The sequence below is a fragment of the Sminthopsis crassicaudata genome, chromosome X, assembly GCF_048593235.1.
Source record: "Sminthopsis crassicaudata isolate SCR6 chromosome X, ASM4859323v1, whole genome shotgun sequence".
Lineage (NCBI taxonomy): Eukaryota > Metazoa > Chordata > Mammalia > Dasyuromorphia > Dasyuridae > Sminthopsis > Sminthopsis crassicaudata.
In genome coordinates this window covers 73,373,205-73,398,656 of record NC_133623.1, presented here as the reverse complement: position 1 = coordinate 73,398,656, position 25,452 = coordinate 73,373,205, and the positions used below count along the sequence as shown (strand labels likewise).

General features: G+C 37.4%; 1 protein-coding gene across 4 annotated transcripts in view; it reads right to left on the bottom strand.

The window, feature by feature from the left end:
* LOC141548985 (protein bicaudal D homolog 2-like) overlaps positions 1-25,452 on the bottom strand; it is a 39,141-nt gene that overhangs the window by 7,079 nt on the left and 6,610 nt on the right. For all 4 annotated transcript variants that reach the window (XM_074278333.1, XM_074278331.1, XM_074278335.1 and 1 more), the window contains exons 2-5: positions 22,795-23,020; positions 22,058-22,270; positions 8,279-8,431; positions 5,755-6,177 (exon numbers count right to left, since the gene is read on the bottom strand). In XM_074278333.1, coding sequence (XP_074134434.1) covers positions 5,755-6,177; positions 8,279-8,431; positions 22,058-22,270; positions 22,795-22,998 — 993 coding nt within the window. In that variant the 5' untranslated portion in view covers positions 22,999-23,020. The remainder of the gene's footprint in view (positions 1-5,754; positions 6,178-8,278; positions 8,432-22,057; positions 22,271-22,794; positions 23,021-25,452) is intronic.

The window sequence follows — 25,452 nt, the reverse complement described above, 5'->3', positions numbered from 1 at the left end:
GTGGGGGCTGCAAAATTGTGACTTAGTAAATGCAATACTGAGGGTCGCATACCATTTCTTGGGCAAAAAGGAGTCACAAGTGGAAAAAGTGATATAGATGACAAGAAGGGGGGAATTATGAGATAAGAGTAGATCAGAGCCTTGTGGAGATGGGAAGAACCATAAGTGCCAACCTACAAAGTTTGTCATTTATCCTCAAGGCAATAAGAGGCCCTGTACAGGATTTGGTCTGATGATGATCAGACTTGCTGTGACTTGAGAACATTATCTCAGCAGCTTCATAAAGGATGGTTTAGAGAGAGGGAAGAATGAAGAAGAAGTATACTCTTCTAGTTGCCATTCTTCAAGGCCCACCATAGCCTCTTTTTAAAAAGTGATCCTTTTCCCAATTGTTCTCTTTCCCTTCCCCTTCCCCTTGATCTTATCTTTTTATCATTCACCCTTTAACTCTTTTCCCTTTTTGTTGTTGTTCAATTGTATCTGACTCTGTGTCAGCATTTGGGGTTTTCTTGGCAGGTACTGAAATGGTTTGCCGTTTTCTGGTCTATTCTGTTGGGACATACATCTAAACGTTCTATGTTCCCAACAGACTAGATGAGTACCTCTTGGCCCTGATATGCACTCTGGAGCCTTCCGCCCGGCATGGTCTTCCTCCCATTTGTCCAAGGAATTCCTTTAATGTCCCCCAAAAAAAAAGTCTCCTCCAAAAAGTCTTTCTGTTTCCCAAATCTCACATAGCAGTGGACTTTCTAAGTCTTCATGTCACATTGTGTAGTACAGCTATTTGGAGAGATGTCTTAGCACACATATAAGGGTGCCCGACCTCAAAAAACTATCTTCTCTACATTCTGTATCTTCCTCAGTGCACACAAGAGGAGCATAATCAACATTTATTAGAGTTCTCTAATGATTACCTAGATTTCAAACCTCTTCCTCTTTTAGGAATAAAAAAATATATTGGTTTAAAAAATTCATTAATAATTACTTTGTTTTGACTTTGTCACAATATCAAACAAAAAGCAAGTGTACCAACTTTGCTAGAAGCAAATTCCAAAGTATGAGTCTACCAAAAGGAATGGTTAAAAACCACAGAAACTGCTCTGAGGGGAAGCAGTGCAGGCTTCATTATTCTGTGCTGTCTGTCAATTCTCATTTCAATCGTATCAGTCAGCACTAAGCCCCAGGATGGGGCATTTTGAGAATATTTTTGGTCACTTCCTGATCTAAAAGTCCATAGTATTAAAAATAGCTAACAAGTAAGCAGCTCAAATATATTAAAATCTAGGATCTCTCCCCCATTCCCTTTCCTAATCTTCCCAGAACATCAGGTAAGAGGAGATGGCCATTTTCCTATGTGTGTGTATGTGTACATATGCATGTACACACACAAACACACATGTACATATACACATGTATGTATACGCCCATATTATATATGCATACATGTATCTATATCACACATTGCATACTTGTTGTGTTCTATGTATGTCGCATGTACACACACGTGTGCGCGCACATGTGTATGTGTCTATAGATGCGTGTGTGTCCCCTCTGTAGAAACAACAAGAGGTTATTTCGGAGGGTGCTGCTGTGGCCAGATACCAGAAGTATTGATGACAGCAGCTGTGAAAGCCAAGTCAACGACAAAGAACTTTTCAGACACAACAATGAGAGAAAATAAATAAATGCTTAAATGGAAGACTTTCTTGCCATATACCCTGAGCATCATTTAATAGCGGAAATTAATTCCTAGACTCTGAGACACTCTACCGCTCTTCTGTGATTAAAAAAGAAAACAAACACAGGTAGTTTATTCTATTCTAAAGGTAAAGTTCCTGTCAAATAATAGAAACATTTTAAACATTCAAGTAGATGACATAATAGGCCTTCTCAGCTTATATATGGCAAGGAAGATAGAGGAAAATTGCAAGCCATTTATTTTCCAAATCTGGAAGAAGGAAATGAGAGAAACAGTAAACTTCACAAGTCATAATGGCCTCCATGACAAGTATTCCTTCTTTAGGGAGAAGCAGGGCCAACCAGCAGTCAGTTAAGTAGATAATAGGAAGTCAAAGTTCCACCCTGGAAGTGCCCTCAGGAGATAAATCCTCCAGCAGAACAGCCCTGACAGATTAAGTTTTTAAACATTCATACAACTCATCAAAATGTGCAGCTGTATTGGGTCATATTTAATTTCTCAAGGTATCCTACCAATAGCAATAAGAGGATCTGAGCATCGTGTCATCTTGCTCCATTACTTTGACTTCCCATTTTGCCTCTTTCTTTGCTATTTATAATGAATTGTGCCTACTTATGCATTGGATTGGTTCCTCCCAGATAGCCCTAGCCTAAAGTAAACTGTTTGGGACTTCAATTACTGCAAGAACCAAAGGTCTACCACAAGTACAGAGAACAGCTCCTAAGCCTCTGACTCCATTTCTTGCTTGCTCTGGGAGCCTGTTACTAGGAGCCCCCCTTCCCCCTCAGTGCACAGACTCATCAGGTGGTCCATGATTCTTTTTTTCACCAGTCTTCTAACCTGTCTATTCCTGTAGCCTGAATTCTTAAAACCTGGCCTTTGTCTAGCCTCCAGGGAGGCTGCTTGAGCCTCTATTTGATCTGAACTGCTCTGAGACCACCTGACTTACAATACCCGCCAGAACTTTCCTGGCTGGCTAATTGTGCCCAGCTGGCTTGTCATCCTAGTCATTATACTCCTTCCCTGTACTGCTTTTCCAAGTACCCCAGTCCAAGCAGGTCTTCATCATCTCCTGCCTGTGTTACTGCAATGGCCTCTCCCTGCCCTGCTCTCCCCAGCTCCAGAAGCATGCTTCCTACCTAAGTCCCCTGGCTCTGACATATGAGCTGTAGCTTTACCTTGTCAGGAACCAGCTCTCCATACCACTTCTTGACCATCCCCATACCATGCTGTTGCATGCATAGCTACCCCTTCTCTTATCAGATTTCCTCCATGTGTTGTCTTCCCTCATTAGAGGGAATCCCCCAATATTTAGCACAATGTAAATATAGCACATAGTAAATGCTTCATAAATCTTTTAGCCATCTATCCAGCTCCATTCTCCAGTCCCCTTTCCACACAGCTGTTTAATTGATATTCCCCAAACACAGGTCTGCCCATGTCACTCCCATGCTCAGGAACCTCCCGTTACTTTCTAAGTACCAAAATGATGAAATGCAAACACCAAAGAGTTAGAGTTATGGTTAGGGTTAATGGGTTAAAATATTTTCCAATTTGGTTCAGACCCACCTTTGCAGGTTGATTACATAGCACTCCCCCTTACTGCCTCTAGGATCCAGCCATAGTGGCTGTTCTTCAAACCATGATATTTTATCTCACATCTCTCTGTGTTTGGGGTACTTTTTGTTTGCTTATTTGCCTTTTGGCTTTCTCCCAGGATCACAATGCTCTCTTCTCCCCAACTTCCCAAATTTGCCTCTTGGAGCCTCTACAGAGCTCTTTTCAAAGGTTCCCTTTAAGTGACATTTCTTTCAAAATCTCCTTTCTTGTCCCATTAGTTGTCAGGCCTGCCCCACCGCCACCCCCAAATCACTTGGTATTGCTTTTGTACATATTCTATATTTACTCATCCATCCCACAGAAGAGAAGTCCTTGAAGGAAGAGTGAGTCTCTCCCTTTTGTCTTTGGATTTCTCGTGTCTAGCACATGGTATACTTACTGTTTATCGATTCGTAGTCTCAGTACGATATCCCGCTACAGCAGAGGAAACATGTGGTTAAGTACAACTGTGCAACTAAGCATGGACCTGAGTCACATTGACCTTGGCTCCTCAGCACTAAGAGGCCTGTCCACATGAGCCTTGGTCGGTGCTAGAAGAACACCTTTGGCCTCCGTCGCAGGACTCCGGCTCCAAGAAGGGCTTGGTAGAGAGTCATTATCTGTGCTGCAGAAGAACATTTTTCTGCCACAAATGTGGGAGTGATTTAGAGTAGGGGAAGTAATTTTCCAGAGGCAAATATCCTTTTAGAAAATAATCATCTTAACCAGAAGAGAAATACAGCTGAACGAAGCTGAGTCACTCACTGTTAAATGAGGTGTCAGCAGCTGTAACAACACATCGAGTTAGAAGCAAATGGTCCCATTATCATTAGCAAAAAGCCTTTCCCGTCATGGGATGGAGGGGACACCATTTCCTGAGAAAGTGCTTTTCAGATGTTTTTAAGACACTAGAGTCAGGCCAAGACAAATGCTACCAGCAACAGACAAGGGACAGGAGGCCTGTTTCCTCAAAGAGACAAATCCAAAAAATTCAAGATCTAGAGCTAGGAAGGAGCTAAGATATTATCTAGTCATAACTAGATTCTCTCTTACTGAGTCACAGGTCTACTAGTAGGCTAAAGAACACCTCAAAGGCCATTAATCCAAAGCCCCATATTTTAGAAAGGAAGAAAGCGAGGCCCAGGGGGGGTTAAAGACTAAGTAATACACTTCAGCTCACCCAAGTCTTAAATGTCAGAGGCAGGATTAGAACCCAGCTCCCTCCAGGGGCCTCTGACTTCAGAGATATGGCTCTTTCTAGTGTACCATGCTGCCTCCTATAGTGGATTCTTCTTTATCAAATCTAGTTAAGAGTCCAAGTTCTTGGCACTTTAACCTAACTCTTTTCGAGCAGGCAGGCTAAGGCAATCCTCTATTCTTGTGGCAAAGTCTTTCCTCATTGGAAAGCAAATTCCTTGAAGACACATGCTGTCTTGTTTCCCTGTATCTGTATGCCTAGAACTTAGTTCGGTGTCTGGCATATAGTAAAAGCTTAATAAATGTTTTGCCATATGTCTATCTATCTAATGATGTTATACTGGGACATAATTCTGTTTCTTGTTATAGGCTATACCGGTTCAGTTTGATTAACAAAAACTGTTTGGCCCAGAATATTCTTAATGAGGCAGAATGATTGCCAACTCAATTCAAAAAACATTTATTATTGCCATGTAAGTGTTTTCAAGTGGAACAGACTCGGAGATAGGCAGTTCCCAATTCATCCTAAACCTTATTTCCTAGAACTGAAAAGCTGAACAATTGTTCTCGATCACTAACTTCTCAAAGGTATTTCAAGAATGAGTCAAAAGTCAAAATACCCATGGAAGCATGGGAAACAAGATGTTTCAAATAACTCTCTTTGAAGAAAATGTCTGAGTTGCCAAATGGCTAAGAAATTATCACATGATCTTCCAAATGTCAGGAGAGCAAAATCAAGGGCATCTTGTTTCTGCAACAAGTCTCAGAGAGGTAAGGTTACAACTCCTCGACCACCTCGAAGGTGTTTTCTCATTTTTTCCCATTCTCTTATTTTAAAGACGTGCTCCAAATCTGTTCATTTTTTTTTTCAGGAAAAGTCATTTGTGAAGAAAAAGCCTTTGACTTTCCATATCCTAGTCCCTTTTCATCATATCTGCATCTCATCACTGCAGTCTCTGTTACTGCTGAGCGCCACTAGCACTCCTCACCTGTTTCACCTTTGAAAGCCCTACAGGCAAAAGTATACTAAGGCCACCGGATTTGTGCCACTGAAGGAAGTTCTATACACAGCTCAGCAAAAAATAAATAAATAAATAAATAAAAATTAAAGGGAAAAAAAAAAAAAAAAAGCCAGCCGAGTACTTCCGAGAAGTATTTTGCCACCTTGGATTGGAGTGCTGAACTCTTCTAAGAGGCTCATTTACGTTTAGATCCTCATGCTGCCTAGTTGACAAACACACAGAAAAGCCCCCTCATACCTGCAGAAGCTGCTGGTTCAGTTTCTGAATCTCTGATAAACTGAGCTCACTCAAAAGATCACACACTAAACCAGGCTGAGGCCTGGAGCTGTTGCTACTTTGAGGCATGGACATCATGTTTTCTCTGTGGTTCCTGAAGACTTGATTGTTGTAGCCAAATCCCAAGCCATCATCATTACACTGATTCAGGTCATCGAAATTTGTCGGCAAAGTCCCCAAAGAATCATAGGTGTTGATGTACCCAGACAGCACCCTGCGGAGCTCATTTTTTTGTTCTCGTTCACTTTGGAGGGTTTCCAAGGCTTCCTCAAGATGATGATCAGAGATCTCCTTTTGTCGAGTTACTTCAGCCAGACGACTGTTTCTAAGCTCAATTTCTTCATCTCTTCTCTGAACTTCACGTCTTAAGCCTTCATACTCCACCTGAAATGAAAGGAAAATATCTTTTCTTAAACCAATTATTTACCTTGTGCAGTTCATAAGTTTTGAATTTACATTTCATTTTATTTACACCAGAAACTGTCTTGTAGCAAATCCCAATAGATAAGAACCGAAGGATAGAACAGGCAGTTCTCAAAGGAATAAATCCAGGCTCTCAACAATCATGTGATAAAATGCTCCAAATTATTAAAAATATTTAAAAATTTCAGAAATGCAAAGTAAAACAACCCTTGTCAAAGATCAAAGAGAAATTACAGTTATTGCAGGAAAACAGGCACACCAATGCACTGTTAGTAGAGTTGTGAATTGGTCTGGCCATTTTAGAAAGCATTCTGGAACCATGCCCCCAAAGTCACTAAATTGTGACTATGACTCAGTCACAATTTATAGGCCTGATACTGCTATCAGGCCTATAGCTCAAAGAGATCAAAGAATGAGGAGGACTCACATGTACAAAATATATTTATAGTAGTTCTTTTTATGGCAAAGAACTGGAGACAAAGAGAGTCAAGTCCAGTATGATAAATACCAACCACTATTAATTAAAAAATTAATAGGGACTAAAGAGATCCTATGCTCTGAGGGTCTCGTGTGATCTGCCTCCATTCACACCCTATCCAAAAACCCCCTATGAAACAAAACAAAACAAAAAAAAAACATCATATCTGAAACAAAACCTACCAAACGCTGAGACTCTGCACCTTATGTTCACAGAGTACTTGCAGGTGAATAAGTTATCATTTTAAATGCTCCTCCCAAAACACTGGGCATTTCCTTTTAAAAATTATATAGATTATTTCAGAGCCAGGTGAATTAAAAGACGATCTGCCCACAGCTGATCAAGAAGCAACACCCACCCAAGAGTTTATTGGAGAACCTACTATCCCTGTTCTATCCTTGGGATTCAAAAGCCTAGTGAGCAAGGTCACAGCCAGAAGCCCATTCCAATTTGGTCTCAAGCTTAGGAACAGGATAGGTGTCTCTGCTTTCAAAGGTCTTAAAGCGCAAATCTTTTCTCAACAATTCATTTCTAAGTAAGACTTCAAGTGAGAAAGATGTTCTACAGTAGAGCACACATTGGAGTGAGATGTCTAGGGCAGATACACAGTTGAAAACAATAAGGGTTCCTCTTCCAATACTATCTTCCATGGTAAAGAAGGATTTGTTTTTCTGCCGTTAAGTCATGTTTTTCCTTGGTGCCTCGGTATTCAGGGGAGAATTTTCTTGAACTGGTAATTTGTTGTTATATATTTTGAATCCTCCCTAATATTCTGCTAGGCACATGACAATTTTTTTTGGTTTTATTTTGTTCTGTATTACTTTTCTTTTTCTTATTCTGTTTTGTTTTTAAATAAAATAAATTTAAGTATTCAGAGGAGAGCAATGCTCAAGAGCAAAATTTTCAAACCTTGCTTGAGACACAAAAATTCCTAGCTCCAGGTCTGCTCTAGCGACATAAGGACTGGTCACTGTTCTCCTGATGGGCAAGTCCCTGTCCCAAGTGCTCACTGCTTGAGGGACCCCAGCCATTTTCACTTTACTCCAGGCTCAACTCACTCTGTAGAATGTTCCACTGCCTCAGCAACTCTGTCCTCTCCTAACCCTCTTCCACTGTTGTTGTTCATCCTTGTTAGTCACGTGCAACTCTCTGTGGCCCCATTTGAGATTTTCTTGGTAAAGATACTGGAGTGATTTTCCATTTGCTTCTCCAGCTTATTTTACAGATGAGGAAACTGAGGCAACAGAGAAAAATGACTTGCCCAGGGTCATATAGCTAATAAGTATCTGAGGCCACATTTGAACTGAAGTCCTCTTGACTCCAGGCCCTGTTGTTCTATCCACTGCAGTGTCACCTAGCTGCCCCTAACGCCCCTGTTTTCTTTTCTCCAATCAGAAAGTAAGCGACTGTCTTCTTTTCCTGTATTTGTGTCCCTGATGCTTAGCATAGTGTTTGGTACACATTTTTTAATTAAATATTTTCTCTTTTTATCCATCAGGGATTTCAAGAAGAAAACAACAAGATGACCAAAGTTCATTTGGAGCTTCCAGTAACTACAGTGGATGGAATTCGAGACCCACTTACCTGGGTCTCTTTTAGACAGGAAATTTGCTTCTGTAAAGAAAGATTTTCTTCTTTCAATTCTGCAGTGTCCTGCAATTGACGCAATTCTTTCATCTTATATTGTTTTACCTCATCTTTCAATAGGGCTTTTTCAGTTTCAATACATTTACACTCCTGGAGAGAAAAAAACTTTATCACGAAAAGGACAATTCTGATTTAACATTTTTTTCTTCTTCCATCTTCAGAAAGCAATTCAAAGCTTCAGTAGGTTAGATCTAAAAGCACAAATAGATACGCTTATTTATCTATTCACAAAAAAAATCAATTTTAAAAAATGCTTACTCTCTCAGGTGAACATGGCAGAAAGTGACAAACATTATTGGTTCACCAAACATTTCTTGAGGCTCTGTTATACCATAAGGTATGGTACTAGGCCCTTGAGTCTTTTAAAGAAGGACTTTCTCAGTCCTCCCTAAGGTACTTCCTTTCTAGGGTTACTGTCTATCTACTCCACATGTATCTTGTATCTACCTATTTATTTACATGGCTCCTTTCTGATTAGAATGTAAGTTCCTTGAGGGCAAGAACTGGTTTTGCCTTTCTTCACATCCCCAGTGCTTAGCACAGGTCTTGGCACATCATAATCAAGCAATAGCGCTCGTTAACCAATTACCAGAACCACTTGAGTTTAAAGGAATGTCAATTTCCATTTTGCCTTCTGACTTTTGAGGTCATTAGAATTCACAATGCTTCTGTATATACATTTAGATTTAATTAGAATAACTTGGGCTTAGCTATTTCTCCTGCTTCAGACACAGAATCCATTAGTAATAGGCAAAAGCAAATCCTTGTGTCACGGAATTTCAACTTTTGTTTATAAAAAGCATTCCTTTTTAAAATTTTTGAGCTCCAAATTCTTGATTCCTCCTGCCCTTTCCCCACACATTGCAATATCATCAATAGGATGTCAATTGTGCAGATTAAATTGTTCAAACATATCTCCAATGATCCATGTTATAAACAGAAAGTTAAAAAGTAAGCTTCAATTTGCATGCAGAGTTCATCAGTTCTCTCTCTGAAGGTGGATAGCATTTGTCAACATAGCTCCTTTGGAGTTGTTTTAGTTCACTGTATTAATCAGAATGGCTAAGGCTTTCACAGTTGATCGTTAGAATAGTTAACAGCTGATTTTAAAAAGTGGTTAGTTAAGTTTGGCAGCCCAAGCAAGAAAGTCTCTGAAAAATAAGTGGTGGTTTCTTGGTGAAGACAACTGCCTGAGTAAGAGCAGAAAGCCCAGCAAACACTTAAAAGTTTAAAATAATGATCCAGAGATCCAATGAGAGAACTGCAGCAAGCAACTTCATCCACCCCAGAATTACATTAGTAGCCCACAGCAATAAGAAATAGGACCCCATGAGCAAAGCTGGAGCCAGCCTAGGAAATCAAATGAGGCTTAACCAGATATTGTAATCTGCAAAGGCAAGCAGCAAAAGTGAAAGGCTCTTTAGAGACAAGCAAGAGAGGCAAGAAACAGTAATCACAGCAGCCAGTATTCAGACAAGTATACCCATAACTAAGGAGTGCTGAAGTCTCTGGCCATCTGCCCTGAAATACTCCTCAGAGCCCCAGGGATTCACTCTGAATCTCAGAGATCCAAGGACCTAACCCTGGGTTTTAGCAGAAGAACCCAAATAATTCAGATCAAAATACAGTAGGGTTGACCACCTCCACCCGAAAGCATAGTGAGAAACAAAGCCAGGGCCATCGCCAGGCATCTTGATTTATGTCTTGCCACTGGGCTCTCCATGACTCTGGAAGAAAGAAGAAGGCCGATGATTTTGCACAGCTATGACGCACTTATATCCAATACACTTTCAAGTCAAGAGATGACTCCTGATGTCATTGGTCCTCTTCGAGAATGAAGGATGAACAACAATCTAAGTAATAGTAGTTACCCCCTGGATATTATTATTTATTTTTCCTTTCTCTTCCTCCTCCACTTCTTTTTCCATCGTGCCATGTAGCTGTCCCAAAGATACTAGAGTATACATTTCTTTCTCCAGCTCATTTAGTGGTGAGTAGGTGGTACAATGGATAGAGTGCTAGCCTGGAATCAGAAAGGCTCATCTAAGTTCAAGTCAGGCCTCAAACACTTACTAATTGTGTGACTCTGGACAAGCCATTGCTTCAGTTTCCTCATCCATAAAACTATCTACCACTCAATCAAAATCCTGGTAGCTGTTGCCTCCATATCCCCAGGTCATTCCCTTCCTTTCTCAATTTTGCTGGCTGGATCCCAATTTCTTTTTCTTCTACAACATATGCCCTCATACTAGGGGACTTGAATATACATACTGATTCTCTCTAAAACACCCCAACCCACCCATTTCTTAAATCTGCTCACCTCCCATGAACTACTGCTCTATCCCACCTCAAATACACACAAAGACAGTCATACTCTCATTCGTGTTATCAAATGTACCACTTCCATGTTCCATAATCTTTTGGCTTTGCACCTCCCTTTGCCTTCTTCGGCACCGTGACCTCTAGTCACCTAACCCTTCCATCCTTTCCCAGGCCATCTCCCCTGCACTAGCCACTTTCTCCTGTTCTCATCTCGACCCTTTGGTGAAATGATTCAACGCTACACTGTCCTCCTTTCTTGAATCCTTAGCCCTCTTATCTTATACCCAATCACACCTAACTATCTTCAGCCTTGGATCACTCCCAACTATTAACTACCTTTACGCCTACACATGTACTGCTAAAAATGAAGATAGAGAAAATCATGAAAGTGTTCTGATTGGGTCCACTATCGATTTATGTCACACAACTTTAACGAGGCTCTCATTGCTGCTAAGTAATCCTACTATACTTCCCTTAACAATTCATTCTTCCACTCTCCACAGAAACTCTTCCAAAACTTTTCATCCCCCTACAAACATTCCATGGGTCCTCCTTCCCTACACTCTCAACTGAGAGCCTTGCCTCATCTTTTATCAAAAAAAAAATAAATAAATTTGAAAACAATCACCAATGAGCTCCCTCTTTTCCCAGTGACACATGAGAAGGTATGGCATTACTCTTTACCAAGTCTTAATCCTTTACCTGCTCTACCTCCAACACACTGCCCCCTCTTTCATCCCCACTCTCCCTTTATTTTCAATTGCTCCCTCTCTAATGGCTCCTTACTGCCTACAAACATACCCCATCCTGAAAAAAATTTCAATTCCTACTTCCATCCCTACTATCATTCTGTATTTCTTTTTCCCTTTGTAGCTAAAGTCAAAGATGTCTACACTAGGTGCCTCCATTTTTTCGCTTCTCACTTTCTTCTTAATCCCTTAAAATCTGGCTTCTGGTCTCTCCAAAATTACTAATGATCTTTTAGTTGAGAAATTCAATGGTCTTTTCTCAATCCTAATTCTTCTTCACCTGTCTGCAGCCTTTGATATTGGTGATCACTCTTTCCTTCTCTTTCTCCTGATTCTCCTCATACCTAACTGATCATTACTTTTCTGTCTCCTTTGCTGGATTTTTTCCCCCAGATCACTCCCTCTAATCATAGATATCCCTTGGGATTCGGTTTTGTGCCCTGCCCTCTTCACTTCTCTTCTCTCTTTACACTACTTCAATTGCTCTATGCTAATGATTCTCACATCTATCTTTCCTGCCCTAAACTCTGCTAACTTCCAACTGCCTTTCAAATATCTCAAACTGGGTGCTCAATAAACATCTTAAACTCAATGTGTCCAAAGTGGAACTCATTTTCTTTCCCCATAAACACTCCCCCTTCATACTTTCCCTATTACTGTACAGAACACCATCATCCTCCCACCCTCTGAGGCTCACAGCCTTGGGATCCTCCTGGATTCTTTACTATCTCTCCCTACCAGATCTAAGCTATTCCCAAGGTCTGTCCATTTTACCTTTGCAATATCTTTTAAACATGCCCCCTTCTTTCCTCTTAAACTGCCCCCATCCTGATGCAGACCTTCATCTTCTCTTCCCTGGATTACAATAGCCAGTGAGGGGTTCTGCTTGCCTGTCTCAAACCTCTCCCCACATCAGTCCATCTTTCATTAGGTTACTAAAGGGATTTTCTTAAAGTGTAGGTCCAACTATGTCACCCTTCCTCCACTCAACTTAAGGGGCTCCCTATCACCTTCAGGATCAAATACAAATACAATTGTTTGCCATTCAAAGCCTTTCATAACCTAGCCCTTTCCTATTTCTCTAATCTTTTTACACATTATTTCCCAACACATACTCTTCAATTCAGTAATTCTGGCTATTTCTAAAACAATACATTCCATCATGCTCTAGGCATTTTATCCATCTAATTCTCAAGCCTGGGATGCTCCCCTCTACAACTCTGCCTATTGACTTCCCTGGTGTCCTTTTAAGGTCCCAACTAAAATCCTACCTTCTACCAGAAGCCATCTTCAACCCTTTAATTCTAGTTCCTTCTCTCTGTCAATTACTTCCTATTTATCATGTATATAGCTTGCTTTGTTCTGTTTGCAAGTTGTCCTCCCTACAATCTAATAAGATTGTAAGCTCCTTGAGGGCAAAGATTGTCTTTGCTTTTTTTTAATATCCTCAGTGCTTAGCACAATACCTGGCAATAGTAGGTATTTAATAAATGCTTATTAATTACTTGATATCGTACCACAAGAAATTATGAGGTAATTTCAGAGAATCCTAGGAAGTAAGAACTAATGTAAAGTGAAGTGTGGGAAGCTAGAAAAATAATTTATATAAAGACAACAATATTGTAAAGAAAAACAACTATGAAAGAGTTGAGAAGTCCAATGATCAACGATTTCTCCAAAGGACCTACAATGCATATTACCAGGGTAGCTAGGTGGTGCGGTAGATAAAGCACCAGCCCTGAAGTCAGGAGGACCTGAGTTCAAATGTGATCTCAGACACCTAACGCTTCCTGGCTGTGTGACCCTGGGCAAGTCACTCAACCCCAACTGTCTCAGCTAAAAAAAAAAAAAAAAAAAAATATATATATATATATATATATATATATATATATATATATCCCACATACAAACAGAAGTAATGAACCCAAGGTGCAGAAAGAGACAGACATTTTTTGGACATGATCACTGTATAGATGTTTTACTTGATTATCATTTATTATAAGGTGTTTTTTTTCCTATTCTTAATTGGGGGAGTATTGTTGGGAAAGGAGGAATGGAATTAGGAATAGAAACACCAAAAACATAACATAGAGAGTGCCACTGAGACATTTTAAAAGTGCAGAGAACAGAAGGAATAGCAGGAGGAAGCATAAGGACAGTTTTGAAAGTAATATTTTTTTGGTCATTTTTCAGTCACATCTATCTCCTTGTGACCCCCATTTGGGGTTTTCTTGGCAAAAATACTAGACTGATGTGCTGTTTCCTTCTCTAGCTCATGTTACAGATGAAGAAATGAGGAAAACAGGGTAAAGTGACTTGCCCAGGGTCACATAGACTATGTTTCTGAGGCCAGATTTAAACTCACAAAGATAAGTCTTTCTGACTTTAGGACTGACACTCTATTAACTGCAGCACCACCTAGCTTACTGAATTCATTTTATAGTTGTGGGTTGTTTTAAACAATACAAAACTGACATCCACAATTTCATACGCAATCCTTTTTGTGCTCCTCTGTATATATGGAAATCTTCTCTTTTTTTGGTGATCAAGTTTAAATTTTTTTAAAAAGATCATGAACCTAAAAGTTAGTGGTGATAAGCATTATGGTAGGGAACAAAGCTCATCCATGATCTAATCACCTGGATAAAGTAAAAGAAACCTTTCTAAAAGGATATAAACCCTCAGAAGGTTTGTATTATTCCCAGATGACAGTCATGACAGACTTGTTGGTAGAAAAGGCTAGAGAGGAGTTCAGTTATAACACTCCCACTCCCAATGTCCTAATCAAAAACATTTTATAAAATACCATAATTTATCCACTAATGTTGGAAATTCCATATACCTGAAATATAGTCCCTAAGAGAATTTGCTTAACCAAGCCTATTATTTTCTTCATTTTTATTTCTTTTTAGAGCTAAAAAGGCCTTTAAAATCTAATCAGATATCATTTTATTCTATTTTGCTTTTATTCTGAACTATACAATCATCAAATAAAACGAGCATTTTCAAATATATTATAGAATATTATATAGAAATATATTATAGAATATTCTTTCAACCAAAGAATATCTTTTATATAAAACTCATTTTTCTAAAAATATAACGAATTCAACATATAAACTTCAAAGCAGTTACTTCTCTAGGATTCCTTCAAAACTTCCTTTTGTTCAATTTTGTTGGGGGAGAGGGAAGGGAGATTGCTATCCTTACCCTACCAAAAAAAAAAATTGCAGCAAATATTAAGAATCAGGCAAAACCAATTCCTACAGTGGCCATATCCAAAAACCTGTTTCATTTTGCATCTTGGGTCTATCATCTCTCTTTCATAGGGTGATTAGTTTGCTTCATATCCAAAATCATAGTTGATCATTTAATTGATCCAAGTTTTCAAGTCTTTCAAAATTGTCTTTATAATGTTCTTTAAATACAGAAATTGTTCTCCTAGATCTGCTTACTTCATTTTGCATGCCATTTTAGCTTAGGTTTCTCCAAAACCATTCCATTCAGCATTTCATTTATTCATTTAACAAATATAAATGTATTCATGCATTTCTCAAGTAATGAGCATTCCCTTTGTTTTTGTAAATAAAAGGAGGTGCTTTGTTTTTGTATTTTGGAGGGGTTTTTTTTTTTTTTTTTTTGGTTTTTGGACTTTCTTTGATCTTTTTGGTTGTATAGGCCATCTCTTAGTTATGACACTGAAGAAGTAAATTAAGTAGTATTGTCACTGTTATTATATTGGCATGGCATAAGCATGAGTATTTCTCCAGTTACTTAGATCTATTTCTATCGTTTATAGTTATTTTCATATAGTTCCTAAGTACATATTGTTAAGACACCCAAATATTTTATATAATCTATAATTATTCAGAACAGAATTTCTGAGTTTTGTTGGTAAAATGAAAAAAAAAATGCTGATAATTTTTATAGATTTTGCATAATGCAAATTTGTTGAATTGTTTCAATTAATTTAATTGATTCCATCTACAATTGACTCAAGTTGATCCTAAGTATACCATATCATCTGCAAAGAGCAAATCATTTTGTCTCTTCCCTGTCTATGCTTATTCCTTCAACTTATTTTCATGTCTTGTTATTGCTAATATTTCTAGTACTATATCTAGTACTATGGTAATGGCCATTCTAGCTTTATCCCTGACCTTAAAGAAAAGGTCTCTTAAGTTTGCTGGCTCTTGGCTTTAGATATATAGTATATAACACATTAAGGAAAGATTCATTCATTTCTGTGCTTGTTAGTGATGTGTTAGTTTTGTTAATTTTTGTTGGTTAGTTTTTTGTTAAAAAAAAAAAAGTATATTTTGTCAAAAGCTTTTTTTGCATCTTGTAATTTTTAGTATTTTCTAATTTTGAACCAATTCTTACATTCTTGGCATAAATCTGACTTGGTCATACTGTACAATCTTTTTGATAGCTCCTGTAGTCTCTTTGCTAATATTTTAATTTAAAATTTTGTGTCAATAATCATCAGGGATATTGGTTTATAGGTTTTCCCTTTTCTCTTTTTGTTCTCCTAATTTAGGTATTAAGATATTTGTATTCTAGAAGAAATTCAGGATTGTTAACTTTTTTTGCAAACAATTTACATAATGTTGGAACTACTTATTCTTTTAATGTCTGATAGAATTCACTTGTACATCTATGCAGTGCTGGCATTTTTCTTCAGAGATTCAATTATTTCTTGTTCAATTTGATGTTGGCAATCTAATTTTACTTTTTTTCCCCCAGATTACCTAGTGGTATCCTGCTCCCTCCCAATAATCCCTACCCACCCACCCCCCCAAAAAAAATCTCAGCTTCTTGGATGGGATTTTTGGTGTTTTTGTTTGGCTCTCAGCTTTGTTAATTTCTGATTTTTGAAATTCCAATTTTCACACTTATTTGGTTTTTTTTCCCGCCTAATCTTGATCTATTTTTTTTTGTCAGTGAAAGTTTAGAGAGAGAAAATTTCCACTAAAGACCATTTTAATTACATCACAAAATTAATGGTTGCTTTATTGTTGTCATTTTCTCTAAAGAAATTATCTTCAATTATTGTGCTTTTACTATTTCTCCCTGTAACTTGTTTATTTCTTCTTTGAAGTGTTTAGATGCTGTACCATTTGGTACATATACATGTTAAATGCTGTGACTTGCTCATCACCAACGTACCTTGAGCATAATATTGTTTTCAGTTCTCTTTCAATCTTATCTATTTTCGCTGTTGTCCTAACATCATGATTGTTATACCCAATTTTTGCTTGTTTGTTTAGGTGAAGCGTAGTTTATTCCAGCCTCTTATTTTAAGTCAGTGTGAATAAATGTTTCAAGTGCAGATTTTGCTTTCTAATCCATTCTTCTACTTTTCTGTTTTAGAGATGAGTTTACTCTGTTCACAGTTATGATCATTAATAGCATATTTTCCTTCATCCTATTCTCTTGAAGTTTTTTTTTCTTTTAAAATTTTTATTACATTTAGAATTCTGAATTGTTTCCCTCTCTCCCTCCCAACCCAATAGAAAAGACCAACATTTCAGATAGAGAGACAAAGAGAGAGAGAGAGAGAGAGAGAGAGAGAGAGAGAGAGAGAGAGAGAGAGAGAGAGAGAGAGAGAGAGAGACAGGGAGAGAGAAAAGAGAGAGAGAAAGGGGGAAAGGTGTGGAACCATAAAATACATACATATATCAGTTCTTTCTCTGGAGGTGGATAGCATTTTCCATAAGTCCTTCGTAGTTGATTCGAATGATCGATCATTACTCAGAACAGCTTAATCATTCAGTTACTCTTCGAACAATATTGCTGTTACTGTATATAACATTCTCTTGGTTCTGCTCATTTCACTTTTCATTATTTCATGCAAGATTTTTCCCATTTTTCTAACACCAACCTGCTTGTTATTTCTTACAGCATAGTCATATCCCATCACCATCATATGCCACAAGTTATTAGCCATTCCCCAATTTAAGGACATCCTCTCAATTTTCAACTCTTTGCCACCAAAAAGAAAGCTGCTATAAATATTATTGAACATAACATGTTGCTATAAATATTATTGAACATAAGTATTATTGAATATAATTGATCATCTTGGGAAACAGTTATAATAGTAGTACTTTTGAGTCAGAGTATACAGTTTTATAACTCTAGGCATAATTCCCAAATGTTCTCCAAAATGATTTGATCAGTTCACAATTCCACCAACAGTGTATATGTTCCAACTTTTCCACATCTCCTCCAACATTTGTTATTTCCCCCTTCTGTCAGTTTAACCAACTCGATAGGAGTATAATGATACCTCAGAGTTATTTTGGCTTACATCTCTCTAATCAAATGATTTAGATCATTTTTACATGATTATATATGGCTTTGATTTCATTTTCCAAAAACTGCTTTTTTTATATTCTTTTGACCATTCAGCAAATGGAGAATGACTCATTCTTAGAAACTTGACTCAGTTCTCTATATATTTGAGATGAGGCCTTTATCCCCCCCAAAAAAGTTACAAAAATATTTTCCCAATTTTGTTTTCTTTCTAATCTACATTGGTTTTATTTGCACAAACTCTTTTGAATTTAATCAAATTATCCATTTTATATCTCAATGTTCCCTGTCTCTTGTTTATTCATAAATTCTTCTTACTCATAAATCTGATAGGTAAAATGTTTCTTGCTCCTCTAATTTACTTATGATTATCTCCCTTTATATCTAGAGCATGTATTCATTTTTACCTTATTTTGGTAAACAGTGTAAGATATTCATCTATACCTGGTTCTGCCAGATTGCTTTCCAATTTTCCCAGAAATTTTTAACAAATACTGAATTCTTTTCCCAAAAGCTTATACAATCGTGTTTATCAAACACAAGATTACTATAATCACTTATTACTGTGTAATGTGTATTTGCTCTATTCTACTGAGCTACCATTCTACTTTTTAACCAGTACCAGATAGTTTTGATTATTACCACTTTACAATAGTTAAGATCTGGTACTGCTAGACTTCATTTATTTATATTTCTTTCCTTTAATTCCTTTGATATTCTTGACCATCTGTTTTCAAATGAAATTTATCACTTTTTCTAGCTTAATTCTTGGTAGTTTAATTGGAATGGCATTGAAAAAGATTAATTTAGGCAGAATAATCATTTTTATCATATTAGCTCAGTCCACCCACACTGAATTATTTTTACAAAGAAGGTGATGAGAGAAGGCATACTCAAGACTAATGACCTTGGCTTGATGTAATCTTCTGCCCTTTGTCTAAACACCATCACAAGTTTTTATATTTTCTTTCCTTTTGCCTTTTGAAACGCCTTCCCCCTCAATGATACTGGATCTGAAGTTTGTTTTCTATTGACTAATTCATATTGCAGTCCATCTACAACCTTATTCCCACCCCTACTCTCATTTGTTCCCTATTTACTTACATAAATGTTTGTGTGTTTGTTTTAAGATTAGGTTTCTCTCTCACCAGGCAGAAAGTACAGAGGCCACTCACAGACCCAATACCACTACTGGTTGGCATAGAAGTTTTCTGCTGGTTCGCCTCTCCTTAGGCAGCCCAGTAGCCCTCCACTCTCTGGGACTCACCATGTTGGTTTTGAAATTATTGCAGACATCAGATTGGCTTTAGCTCCACCGCAGCTCAAAATTCTTGAGCTCAAGTGATCCATTAGCTTCAGCCTCCCTAGTTAGCAGAGATTACAGGAGTGGTCCACTGTACTTAGTCTTAAATGTACTTCTATACCAAATTGTGTGTGTGTGTGTGTGTGTGTGTGTGTGTGTGTGTTCACATAACACATTAGAACACACACATTCTACCATCTTCAAATTGAAAATGAAATTTAATATTCACCCCCTCCCTCCCCACCTTCCTTATTTTTATAATTGTATGTGCCCTGATCATGTGAGATAGTAAATTCTCCTACCCTGCCTTCCTAGTATACTCCTTTTCCCCTCCATTTTCTTTCTTCAAGATCATCAATAAAGAAGAAAAAAGAAAATTAAACCAAATATGCATAGTCCAGCAAAACAAGTTCCCACACTGGCCATATCTAAAAACATCTCATTCGTCTCTTTAACTCCATCACGTCCTTGGTAGCATGATTTACCTTCAGGCTTCTGGACCCATGCCTTATCTTTGTATTGATCAGAGACTTAAAGTCCTTTGAAGTTGTTTTATTTTTTATAATGTTGTCAATGCACAAATTGTTCTAGACATGCTTCACCCTGTACCAGTTCAGAGGTTCTTCTTAGTTTCCTCTGAAATGTCCACTTTATCATTTCATATGGCACATTTCATTACATTCATATACTATAATTTGTTTATCCATATCCCGATAGATACCCCTTTTGATTCCAATTTTTGACTACTTTGAAAAAATAAGCTTTCCTAAGTTGTTTTTTTGGTTGTTTTTTTTTGGGGGGGGGGGGTTGTTTCTCTTTTTACATATGGCTCTTTTTCTTCCTTCTTTGATATCTTTGGGATATAAACTATATAACTTGGTCAAAGGGCTTACCCTTTAAAGTGACTTTTGGGACATGGCACAAATTGCTTTCCAGAATGACTGGAACAGTTGGAAATCTTACCAACAATGCACAAGCATACCTGTTTTCCCTCAGCCCTTTCAATATTTGTCCTTTACCACTTTATCATCTTTGCCCATCTTTTAAGTGTGAAGTGGAACCTCAGATGTGCTTTAATCTGCATTTCTCTAGTTTTATTAGTGATTTGAACCAATTTTTTTTCATATGGTTGATATTATCTTGGATTTCCTCCTTTGAAAACTGCTTGATCCTATTATTTAACCATTTACCTATATTTTTCATTTTTATACCAATTATTTGATTTTTCCCTTTTTGAAAAAAATCAGATTAGTTCTTTATTTTATTATCTTTAAAAAACAGCTTCAAGTTTATTTATTAACTCAATGATGACTTTGCTTTCAATTTTATTAATCTATTTTTTAATTTTCAAAATTATTACTTTATTGCTTAGTTGGGGGCAAAGCTGAATTTTTCTTTGAGGCTTTGGCTTACATATGTTGTGGTGTTCTTCTCTTGTTGTGAGTTGGTGTCTTGGATGGCTCTGGCTCCATAACGGCTCTTTAGAGTGAGTTTTTGTTTGTTTACTCATTGCAAACTTACTTCCTGAATTGGGACTTTGTGCAAAGGCCATGCTCTACATAGTTCTGGAAGGAAGATTAGTTATTGCACACCTATAACAAGTCTTACATTGAACCCAAATTACATGTACTCTGTGAGGTCCTGACACTGCTTCTCCAGGTATTGAATGCTGTATTTATCAAGGATGCTAAAATCAGCTCATACCAGGGAATTGCGAACTTTCAGTTCTCCCCAGTTCTCTCCTCTGAACATCACAACTGCAGGCTTGCCTCTGGTTGAAGTTCCAGTAGACAGAACCACAGTTCATCAAGTAGATGGAAGAATGTGCAAATTGTGAGCAATACAATTGCAGGCTTGTCCCTGCTCTCTCTGTTCACCATTTTGAATACTCAGCTGCAGGCCTATGAATTAAATCACAATCTTGTTCTAGGGTCAGAGAAACAGAGCTAGAAGCTCCCCCCAATCCACATTCCTTATCTTGGTACACAGATTCAGGACCTAGTCTCCACCTTTCCTCAACACTGCTTCAGGTCCCAACCTCATTTCATCTGAAAGAAGGTTCTGTGAGGACCTTGCCAACTGGACTATCTCTCCAGTGCCCAAAGGCCTCTGGCTATCTCTCTGTGCAGGGGGGTGGGGGGGAAGCCTTTCTGTAGTGTGGTGCTAAAACTACTTCCTTAACCTTGTTGGAATAATTGTGGGAGAGAATGAGCTATGTGTTTCTTCTTATGCTGCCATAATCTCCTATTTCTATCATTTTGATGCAAATCTAAAACTTAATTCTAAAATTAAATCAGCAGAGGATTTGTGTGCAAATAGAGGATTTCAAATACAACTTTTTCTTAAGAACAACTCTTTTATATGGTATTTGAAAAAGCTCTATGGAGCTTTATGACATCCTTTAAGGAGGCACAGTTACCCCTATCTAACAAGTTAACTGAGATATATAGGACTTAAGTGGCTTGGACAAAATCACACAGGGGTAGAGCCAGAATTAAAGGCCAGGTCTCTCCAGACTCCCAAGGTCTTGGGTCTTTCCTTAAGCACCAATTACTGATTCAGACTGTGATGTTGGATACACTCAAAGGCCATTGTAATATACAGATTTATTTGCTTCTTGGTTAAATGGGGCTTTTGGAGGGACTTTTTTTTTGTTCTTGTGTCTTTTGGTATGTTTATTTTTCTGTTTCCTCTCTGCTCTTATAAAGCTGCTAATATTTTGTTTCAAATTACCATCACTAGGTTTTTCATGAGTGTCTCTTCATGTATATAAAGTATACATGTTTCAGTACATGACCTAAATGACATCTATTTTGGCTGCTCTCAGACCCTTCTGTACTTTCTTTCCTTTTTTTTGGGGGGGGGGTTAAGATCTGGGTAACTTAAGGTTACTGACTAAGCAAGCAAAGCATTTCATAACAGGAATTTTCAATGGCAACGTGTTGGAATTGTTTAAGTTATCCCCCACATAAGTTGAAGTGGTGCCCATACACCCAGGGAAGCAAGAGACATACAGACACACACCTTTCTCAGCTCCTGGATTATGGAAGAAAGGCGATCATTTTCAGCGGATGTATTAGTCACAAGAAATCTCATTTGTTTAATGTCATTCTGCAGCTCTTCAATTCTCTCCATCAGCTTTGCCTCCTTGGAAGCGGTTTCTAGCAGTAAACATTCTTCTCTGTTCTCTCCATCATATGTGACCCGCTTATGGTTGCTGTGACATTCTGCTAATGCCTACAAGACAAAAAAAAACCAGCCATTTTGAAGGCAGATTAAAAATGAGATTTAAAACTAAAGTACTGCACTGTGTAGTATAAGAATATTAAGTCATAACGCAAAGGGATGTTTTTTCTCTAATAACTTTTTCCAAATAAAATACTTTTGTTGGACAGATCAGCAAGTAGTTATTGCATACCTATGACATGTCTTACATTAAGAGACAAGAATAGTAAGAGCTAAAAACCGAGCATTATTTAAAGTGCTTACAAATTAGTTGATAAAATGAAAAATTTAACCATTCTCTCCCTCAAAAAACACCTCCATATATAAGTTAAATATATTAAAAGAATCCAACAAAGGGAATTAAGCAAAGTGATTAACTAAAGAAAGTTTGATTTGGGGTCTGTTTTTATTTTAAATCTGTTTTTAATTTTTTACACAAAGGAAGCCAGACACAGAAAAGAAGCACAGGCAGAGGTAAGGTACTTCCTACCCTCTCCTAGGCGACTAATGGCTCAGAGTAGATGTTTCCTGTTTACCTGTTTCAATTGATGCAGTTCCAGCCTATGGGACTCTAGTTCTGTTTCCAAGTCCCCATATTTCTGTTTCAAGTCAGCATTTTCCTCGAGCACTGCCAGGCCATATGTTGCAGCCTGGACTTTCTCCTGGGTTGTCTCCTGCAGCTCGCTGGATAACCGTTCCACTTCTGCTCTCAGAAGTGCCAAGACCCTTTCCTGTTCCATAGGGGAGAAGCTGGGCCCGTGCCTGCCAAGTAGAAGCCAAGAAATCAGTACCTTGTCACAGGAGAAGCCCTTAAGGAAAGGGAAGATTTACTGAGCACACAGTTAAACAAATGCAGGATTCATATGGTAAAAAACCTAAACATACAGTTTGGCATGGGGCGGGGAGAGTGAAGATGACAAGGTAAATTCTAATGGCAGTAGTTACTTAAAAACTTAAAAAAAGAGGCTGGGGGTAAGGATTCATAAAAAGAACCCAGAAAATATGTAGGGTTCAAGGGATAAAGCAGTTCAGTGAGAAGATATGACAATGTACTTTTAAGACACAAGAAGAAAACTAGTCACTTAGAATATCTCCACTATTCCTTTATTTAAAAAATGAATAAACAAGGGGAGAGGGATAGGAAAATGACAAAATGGAGCATCTTGATTCATAAGCCAAATCACAAGAAAACATAATGTTTCCCACTCATTCCATAATGGGTCACTGAATTACGATGGGACAGGGGGCTCCTCATGTTGATGGATAAAAATGAGACAGCAATTTATGATTTTAAATTAAATTTTTTTAAATTTAAGATTAAAAACTTTTCAATCATCCATGTTTTAAACTGATAAAATAATATGTGGGCATAAGCTGAATACAAGTGAAGTACTAGGTATCCCAAGTGTCTTAGTGCAATTTTGTTGTTCAGTCATTTTTCAATCATATTTGACTTTTCATAAACCCATGTGGGGTTTTCTTGGCAAAAATACTGGAATAGTTTTCTATTTCCTTCTTTAACTCATTCTACAATTAAGGAAACTGAGGCCAACAAGATTAAGTGACTTAAGTGGCAAGGTCACACAGCTAATGGGCTGAGGCCAACTTTGAACTCTGAAAAAAGAGTCTTCCTGATTCCGGGCCCTACACTTTGCCACTTAGTGCAGTTTTACGTTTTAATTAACTTCAGAAATAGAAATGATATAAAAAAGTATTTTTAATCATTTGAAATTTTAGTTATTTAATTTTATTTAAAATTTAACTTTGACAATTTTGAATAATGAATTTATTATTAAAATTAAATTAAATTTTTACTTCAGTTCTTCTGAAGAGGACAATGAAGAAAAAGTCAACTGTGTGCTCTGATGAGTTGAAAAAAAAGGAGAAAATTCACTTTGCATTATAAAAAAAAAAAAAGAGGCTTCCCACAGAAATTTAATACTTGAATGAAAATTGGCTGAATTCAGGAGAAGGAAAAGACTGTGGCTGAAACTGAAAGGGTATTTGGGTAGAGTCTCTACAAAATCAGTTCATTATATGTTTGCTGAAATGAACATTCCCAAGACCACGATGCACATAATTCAAATAGCCTATGTCCCAGCTGTTCAAATCTCTTGGGAGAAGATTTCTAGGCAAGTTTAGACTTCGGTCAACTGATGACATCAAAAATGGAAAAATTCCAATGGCAGATGTGACAGTGATTTTGTCTGATGAAGCAGTTTTCCACATAAGTGGCAAAGTTAATCATCACGACTGCCATATTTGGGGCCCGGCAAAGTCCCAAGGAATCTGACAGCAAAAAAGAAAGCCCCTGAGTTCATGTTTGGTGCACTATTTATAATCCTTGCCCCCCTCCCTTTTTTGGAAAGGCCTATAGTTAAAAGTGGATCTTACTTAGCAATATTTCCAAATTTTTTTCTTTCTCAAATTGTAAAAGCTATATCTATTTAACAATATTTTCCAACAAGACAGAGCACCTTGTCATTATGCATTGTGTGAGTGACACCTTTTGAATGATAGCATCTCAGTCCAGTGGAGGTGTAGAGGAAGCAATTTTGTTTGGCCATATTATTTATCCCTATTAATTTTTTTTTCCTATGTGACCAGGATCATGTCAAAATTGATGGTATGCATCAAAACTTGTTCTTTGGATAACTTTAAGTCTAGAATTACAAATACAATCCTTTTTGCCAGTGAATGGCAGTTAAAGTACAAAAATCATCTAGAATAAAGCATTACACAAGATGGTGATTGTTGAATTTTACTGAGAAACATCAACATTTAAACAATTAACCTTTCAAATGTTTTTTTTTTTATCTGAGTCTGTGGCATTTATAATTCTGAAATTATAAAAAGCATGACTCGATATCTCCTGGATCTAGGCTTGTCATGAGCTGAATCAGTCCTTTTAATTTTTTATATCCAAATGTTAAATTTTGAGGAGAGGGGATCCTTTTATTAATTTAAAATATTAAACTTTCAAATGATTTTTTTTTGGTAATTTTGTAGAATTTCTATTTCCAAAGTTATTAAAGCTTAAGACTTCACTAAGACTTTCAGCATAAGGCATCTTGGTTCTGCTTTCTTCATTTTTTGGTTATTGGCTTTTTTAAAAAAAAGAAAATAACCCTATTTCTTCCAATGCAAGAAAGCTAAGTTTTGGTAGATGAATTGCCTGTTTTCTTCCCAAAAAT